Below are 7,294 nucleotides of genomic sequence, written 5' to 3'. Positions count from 1 at the left end.
GGCCCCAGAATGCCGCGCGAGCTTCACTTCCTCCGCAGGCCCCACCCCTGGCCCCGCCCCGCACGCTGGCTCTGTGGTTCTCCAGCCGCGGTTCCGGCGGCCTGCGAGCGGGAGGGCGGGCGCCGAGCTCCAGGGAGGCGCGAGGGAGGCGGCTCCAGCGCAGGCCCGGTTCGGGCACGGCGCAGGCCCGGTTCGGGCACGGCTCCCGCGCGCCTCCGCTCGGGCACGGGGTGGGACGTGCCGCTCATGCGCTGTGTCTGTCTCCTGAGAGGCCGTGATAACCTACCGACCTGGCGGGACCCCGGGCGCCCTCGCCCAGCCGGGTCACAGCCCCCAGGGCCCTGTAAGCACGTGCCTGTGGGGATGTCCATGCCTCTGGCCACGGGCAGAATGCACCACCGAGGACCCCCGTAGAGAGCGCTCTTACACATCAGCAATAAAAACCCACGCTCTGGTAGGAAAAACAGAGCAAAACAGAAACGGTGATGCTCAGATGGCAGTTCGCCAAAAGATGCAGGACACCCTGGTGGCCAGACTGGCCTCGCCCGACCAAGGAGGGTCGGAGCCCGGAGAGCAGTGTCCGCCTCACGGGACGGTCCCGAGTCCCCGTGGTGGGGAAGGGGGCGGGTGGGAGGCGCTCTTATTCGAGGGAGTTGCCCAGATCTACCCGAAAGGCCTGTGCCTGGTCCTTCCGTGAGCGACTGGCCCTCTGCTGGGAATTCACCCGTGAGCACCTCTGCCCGAGGCCGCAGCCCGGGTCGGCAGGGGCTGTTCCCTGATGTGCGAACAGCAGGTGCAAAGGCCGAGGCCGGAAGGTTGCCTTAAGGCCTGTGCCCTCCTTCCCGCCAGACCCCACAGTAGATCCCACAGCCCCCGGGGCGCGGGGAGGCTCTGGTCAGACCCCTCGACCTCGCGCCCCGCTCCCCCCACCCGGACCCCCGCAGCCCGCGCCCAGCTGGAGGTCTGGGGCTTGTAGGGGGGGGGCTTCTTGGGGGGCTAGCGGGGGCTGCAGGCCGGGAAGCTTCTGGGATGAAGCGGCAGGCGGGGCCGGGGCGGGGGGCGTCCTGGAGGAGCGGGCGGGCGTGGCGCCGGGACGTGGAGAGGATTCGCGTCCCACGTTGCGCGCCCGCCGCTGCGGGAGCGCGGGAGGCGGGGCGGGCGGCGCCGAGAAACGACGGCTGCGGGCAGCGGCGGGAGCCAGGGACGCCGAGCGGCCGCCACCGCCGCGCAGCCCTCCAGCGGTCCCGGCCGTTCGTCTGGGCTCCTCCGCGGGTCGCGGGTCCGGTGGCCGAGCCCATGCAGCCGCGCAGCGAGCGCCCGGCCGGCAGGACGCAAAGCCCGGAGCACGGCAGCCCGGGGCCCGCGCCCGAGGCGCCCCCGCCGCCGCCGCCGCCGCCGCAGCCGCCCGCGTGAGTTGCGGGCCCGGCCGGCGCCGAGCAGGTCCGGGAGGAGGAGAGGGGCGCGCCGACCTGGCGGGCTACCGGGAGGGGCGGCCTCGGCGCCCGCAGGCTCGGGCCGCGGGCGGTGGGCCCAGCTGCCCTCCGTGTATCGGCGCGCACCCCGGGCGCGGGGCCGGGCGCCCCGAGGTGGCTGCTCCCGGAAGCTCAGCCCCCCGCCCGCTGCCCTTGGTCCCGGCCGCGCCGCTGCTAGAGTCGCGGGCCGGGCTGCAGGAGGGGGCGGGCGTAGGCGGGACGGGCGAGGCCGCTCGGAGGGGTCAGTGAGGTCACGCCTGGCCGGTGGGCGCCGGGCCCGCTTCACAGCCGCCTGAGCCGCTGACCAGTCTCACTCCGGGCACTTCGGTGCCGGCGCGGCTGTGGACACCGACTCCGATGGGGCCGGGAAGGCTGGCCATGGACAGAGGAAAGCCTGGTTCTGGCGAGGCCTGGGCACATGGGGTCCTGTGCCCACGGAGGGGTGGGCAGAGGCTGTACAGGCCCGACACCCCGACCTCATGCGGGACGTGGAGGCTCTGCGGGAGCAGATGGGTGAGCCTCGGCCGCAGGGCAGTCCCTGCAGGTGCCAGGTATGGCCCTGGGGGAGGGGTGGCCTCCTGGTGCCCCGGCCCTGACCTGGCACTGCCCGCCTGCAGCACCGAGGCGGAGCGTGCGCGGACCCGGCAGACCCGGCCCACCGCCCCCATGGAGGGTGCCATGCAGCTGCTGAGCCGGGAGGGCCACACCGTGTCCCACAACTCCAAGCGGCACTACCACGATGCCTTCGTGGCCATGAGCCGCATGCGGCAGCGCGGCCTCCTGTGTGACATCGTTTTGCATGTGGCCGCCAAGGAGATCCGAGCTCACAAGGTGGTGCTGGCCTCTTGCAGCCCTTACTTCCACGCCATGTTCACAAGCAAGTACCACCCCCAGTGGGCACTAGGGGGCTCTTCCGGGCTCCCCAGGCGACCGGCCTGACCCACCCTCCCCACAGATGAGATGAGCGAGAGCCGCCAGACCCACGTGACGCTGCATGACATCGACCCTCAGGCCTTGGACCAGCTGGTGCAGTTTGCGTACACGGCTGAGATTGTGGTGGGCGAAGGCAACGTGCAGGTGAGGTGCTCCCCCTCCCGACCTGTGTCCCGCCTGGCCTCCTGCCTCAGCTCTCTTCACCTGTTTGTCGCTGCTCCCCTGCCCTCTCTCCCTCCTCACCCACAGACTCTGCTCCCCGCTGCCAGCCTTCTGCAGCTGAACGGCGTCCGTGACGCCTGCTGCAAGTTCCTGCTGAGTCAGCTTGACCCCTCCAACTGCCTGGGCATCCGGGGCTTTGCCGACACACACTCGTGCAGCGACCTGCTCAAGGCAGCACACAGGTACGTGCTGCAGCACTTCGTGGACGTGGCCAAGACGGAGGAGTTCATGCTGTTACCGCTAAAGCAGGTAATGTGCCAGCTGGGGTGCAGCTTGGACCGTGACCCAGTCCCTGGACCCCAGACAGCACCCAGCCCTTGCACTCTTTGACCCCCATCATTTGGGCCCTTAAGGCCCGGGCCTCTCCCCCTGGCCTTTATTCCCAGCCTCTGACCCATGTTCCAGCCCCACCCCCTGCCTCTGACACATCCCCTGCCCCCATCTTCTGACCCCACCCAAGCCTTCTTCTTTGCTCTGGGCCTGGGTACCCAGGAACTGGGTCTGTGGCTCCTGACCCCACTTGGCCCCTCCTCATAGGAACACTGGGCCCCTCCATTGGACTCTCCTTCCCAGGATCATCAGGGCTCCGTGGGCCCCCGAGACCCTCCCCAGATTTCAGGTCTGAGGGTCCCTACCCCCAGGTGCTGGAACTGGTCTCTAGTGACAGCCTGAACGTGCCTTCAGAGGAGGACGTCTATCGGGCCGTCCTGAGCTGGGTCAAGCACGACGTGGATGCTCGGAGGCAGCACGTCCCACGGGTGAGGCCAGCCCCGGGGGCCGCTGTGTCTAGGAGGGGGTGCCGTGTCTGAGGACCTGGGTGCCCCTGGGCTCCTCCGTGTCCAGGGTATTGCAGGCACGTGTCTCGAGAAGTGTCCAGGGGACAGGTAGACAGGTGTCTGTGGGGGTCTCACTGCCAGGAGGAAGTGTGCCCACGGGTCCTACCTGCTGCCTGACCATGGCACTCTTGCACCCCAGCTGATGAAGTGTGTGCGTCTGCCCCTGCTGAGCCGGGATTTCCTACTGGGCCACGTGGACGCCGAGAGCCTGGTGAGGCACCACCCTGACTGCAAGGACCTGCTCATCGAGGCCCTCAAGTTCCACCTGCTGCCGGAGCAGAGAGGCGTCCTGGGCACGAGCCGCACTCGGCCCCGACGCTGTGAGGGTGCCGGCCCTGTGCTCTTCGCTGTGGGTACGCCCACCTGCTTGGTCCCCCACATCCCTTCCCTCTCCCTTCACCTCTGTCAGGCCTCTTCTGTCCACGAGCCCGACACCAGCCCGTCCCCCCTGTGCTGGTCACATCCTGCGCCCACCCATGCTGCTCCTCTATCCACCTCTGGGGGACCCATGTGGTGTGTCCCACTCAAATCCCTGTCCGCACCCTTGGAGCCCCTACGCCCTCCACCTTGAGCTGTGCCAGAGCTGCCCAGCCCATTACCTCCCTGAGCCCCTCATCTTGTCCCGTCCCCTCCCCCTCTCTAGGTGGCGGGAGCCTGTTCGCCATCCACGGGGACTGTGAAGCTTACGACACACGGACGGACCGTTGGCACGTGGTGGCCTCCATGTCCACTCGCCGAGCCCGGGTGGGCGTGGCGGCCGTCGGGAACCGGCTGTACGCAGTGGGCGGGTAGGTGTGGAGGCTGCTCTCGGTGAGGGGCCTGTGTGTGCCCACCGGGCCAGCCCTGACCGGAAGCGGACCCCTCTCCTAGTTACGACGGGACTTCGGATCTGGCCACCGTAGAGTCGTACGACCCCGTGACCAACACCTGGCAGCCCGAGGTGTCCATGGGCACGAGGCGCAGCTGCCTGGGTGTGGCTGCCCTGCACGGGCTCCTGTACGCAGCCGGTGGCTACGATGGGGCATCCTGCCTCAACAGGTAGTGGCGGGGGCCCGGGCAGGGTGGCCTTTAGGGTTGGGCTCGGCCACGGTGTGCTGCATCAGGGCCGCAGAGGTCAGACCTCGAGGGGAGCAAAGCGGATCCCGTCTGTCCCAAGTCCCCGAGGCCTGTTTTCTGTGCCAGCCACCTGTCCCTTCTGCTCCTCTCTGGGGTCCTTCCCATGGGTCCAGGACTGGGCCCAGGTGGACACTGGCACAGGATCACCCCGGCAGCAGGGGCCCGTGCACACCCAGCAGGCCCGCTTCCTGCTCCAGTGAGACTCTGGGGCCAGTCTCTGTGACTTCCCATCCTCTGCGGGAGGGCAGCCCTGGTCTGCTACCGCTCAAGGCCAGCAGTGGTCCTGTCGTCCGCAGTGCCGAGCGCTATGACCCCCTGACGGGAACGTGGACGTCCATCGCCGCCATGAGCACCCGCAGGCGATATGTCCGTGTTGCTATGCTTGGTGGGTGACAGGGCTTGCTTGCTGTGGCGCCCACCCCTGCCTGCCCCACCCTGGAGACCCCACACACAGCAGGCAGGCCACGGGCATGTTGATTCCCTGCAGATGGCAACCTGTACGCGGTGGGCGGTTACGACAGCTCCTCACACCTGGCCACTGTGGAGAAGTATGAGCCCCAGGTGCGAAACACCCCAATCACAGGTGTTCCCCTCCCCTAGGCCACCCACACCCCCCAGAGCCTCAGACCTTTAGATCCCTCTGCCCCTGCCCCTCCAGCAGGCCTGGAGGGGGCTGTGTGCTGTGGAGGGGGAGGGAGGCTGGTAGTGGATGTGCCCAGCGGGTTCCCTCACCGCAGGCGAACACGTGGACGCCGGTGGCCTCCATGCTGAGCCGGCGCAGCTCGGCTGGCGTGGCGGTGCTGGAGGGGGCGCTCTACGTGGCTGGCGGCAACGATGGCACCAGCTGTCTCAACTCTGTGGAGAGATACAGCCCCAAGGCCGGTGCCTGGGAGAGTGTGGCGCCCATGAACATCCGAAGGTGTGCTGTGCCACCGCCCGGGAGGGCCCTGTCCCCCCACAGCCTGTTTGCCCCTCAGAGACAACTGCCGGGTGTCTCACCCCTGCGGGGTATGCCCCTCCCCCCCTCCCTGTCTGGGCTCAGCTCCAGTACCACCCCCCACCCGCACCTCCCAGCTCCAGGAGGCTCCTCCCATGGTCTGTGGCCCCATCCCCAGAGGCTCTGCCTGGGCCTGTGGCCCATCGGCGACCTCACACCCGCCTGCCCCCCCCCCCCCAGGAGCACCCACGACCTGGTGGCCATGGACGGGTGGCTGTATGCCGTGGGGGGCAACGATGGCAGCTCCAGCCTCAACTCCATCGAGAAGTACAACCCGAGGACCAACAAGTGGGTGTCGGCGTCCTGCATGTTCACCCGGCGCAGCAGCGTGGGCGTGGCGGTGCTGGAGCTGCTCAACTTCCCGCCCCCGTCCTCGCCCACGCTGTCCGTGTCGTCCACCAGCCTCTGACCCACGGCGGACCGACAGGCTCGCCCACAGCCTCCCACATGCCTTAAGCCCCACGGAGGGCCAGCGCCTCCCTGCCCTCAACCGCGCATCGGGGTTGGGTTCCCCACCAGGGACGCCCTGGACCATCTGTCCACCTGTCCGTGTCCATTCCGCAGTGTTCACTTCTGTGTGTGCCGTTTATTTATGCGTGTGTTTATTTATTCAGTATTTATTGACGATGAGTAGTGCCGCGGCTACCAGTTCATACGATTGCTCTGGAAGTTTCTTTGTCTCTGGGACCAAGCTGCCATCCGGGTGTCCTGCCCTCTCGCTGGGGGTAGACACTGAAGGGATGTGGGTCAGGGCCAACTCGGACTCTGCAGATCTGGGGGGACCAAGGGGTAGATGCAGAGCCGTGGGTGGGGGGAGGGGGCCTTCTGAGCAGGTGCAGACCCCCAGCCTCCACTTGGCACAGGCCCTGGTCTCAAGGGCAAGGCGTGCTTCGGGAGGCCCGCGGGGTGGGCCTTCCTGCCTGTGGGCGTGGCGTCTCCTGGATCCTGCACTGAGCTGGCACCGCGTGTGCCCCAGACCCCTCAGCAATATGAGTCGCCTTGGACAATAAACGTGTTCCTCAGGCTCTGGGCCTGTGTCCAGCGTGATCTCTGCCTTTTGGGGTTCTGTCTGGGTTGACCAGGAAGGTCTGGGGGTGGGTATACAGTTGGGCAGAGGTACAGCGTTGGCATCTGGGGCCTTGGAGGGGGCGCCATCGTGTCCAGCTGGGGCAGCACTGAGATGTCCTGGACAAGAGGTGGACCCTGGCCCCTCAGCCTGGTCCTGCCAGGCCCCGTGGCCCAAGGCCACCATGACTGCCCCACCCCCTGGGAAGCCCACGCCTCCTTCCTGGCTTCTGGTTAGGCCTGTGGGACCCTGACCTTGGCGCAGAGTGAGGACTGAGCTGAGGCTGGGGAGGGGGCCTGGCTTTCCCTTCCCTCACGTTGGACTGGCTTCCCCAGCGAGCACCCCCCCCCTACAGTCACTGGTGACTCAGATGGGCACTGAGGTGGAAACAGGATGTGTGCTCACGTGGGATGCCTCGAAGGGGTCCCTGTCTCCCGAGCTCCAGCCCCAGACATCCCAGCCCAGGTTCGGGCGGGGCATGCTCTCCGGGGACAGGCCTGGGAGGCCCATCCTTCACAGGTGGGAGGCTGGGTTGGGGGAGCCTCCCCCACACCTCCCAGGACGGCCTTCTTACCAGAGGACCCAGGGCTGAGGACTGAAAGGCTGGGCCCAGGTAGGAGCCGGTCCGCCCAGAGAGGCTCCACCCTCGCCC

General features: G+C 68.1%; 1 protein-coding gene across 2 annotated transcripts; it reads left to right on the top strand.

The window, feature by feature from the left end:
- The first annotated feature begins 1,186 nt into the window (after positions 1-1,186).
- Positions 1,187-6,622, top strand: KLHL17 (kelch like family member 17). 2 transcript variants are annotated; one of them, XM_081088287.1, is made up of 12 exons: positions 1,187-1,409; positions 2,090-2,349; positions 2,428-2,549; positions 2,655-2,876; positions 3,269-3,385; positions 3,603-3,816; positions 4,107-4,251; positions 4,334-4,501; positions 4,876-4,964; positions 5,067-5,140; positions 5,317-5,498; positions 5,757-6,622. In XM_081088287.1, exons 1-12 carry the CDS (start codon positions 1,297-1,299, stop codon positions 5,983-5,985), a joined length of 1,935 nt encoding a protein of 644 aa, XP_080944413.1. In that variant the 5' UTR covers positions 1,187-1,296; the 3' UTR covers positions 5,986-6,622. The 2 variants fall into 2 exon arrangements, with proteins under 2 accessions (XP_080944413.1, XP_080944412.1); XM_081088286.1 differs by having other exon boundaries at positions 4,858-4,964.
- Positions 6,623-7,294: the final 672 nt, after the last annotated feature.

Source organism: Myotis nattereri, assembly GCF_964212035.1.
Source record: "Myotis nattereri genome assembly, chromosome: 3".
Lineage (NCBI taxonomy): Eukaryota > Metazoa > Chordata > Mammalia > Chiroptera > Vespertilionidae > Myotis > Myotis nattereri.
This window is presented reverse-complemented; position numbering and strand designations above follow the sequence as displayed.

Bases quoted from the DNA above. Each gene is read 5' to 3' on its own strand.
- KLHL17 (XM_081088286.1), top strand. From the start codon at position 1,297: ATGCAGCCGCGCAGCGAGCGCCCGGCCGGCAGGACGCAAAGCCCGGAG. The intron at 1,410-2,089 runs GTGAGTTGCGGG...GCCCGCCTGCAG, and splicing joins CCGCCGCCGCAGCCGCCCGC to CACCGAGGCGGAGCGTGCGC. The intron at 3,817-4,106 runs GTACGCCCACCT...CCCCCTCTCTAG, and splicing joins CCCTGTGCTCTTCGCTGTGG to GTGGCGGGAGCCTGTTCGCC.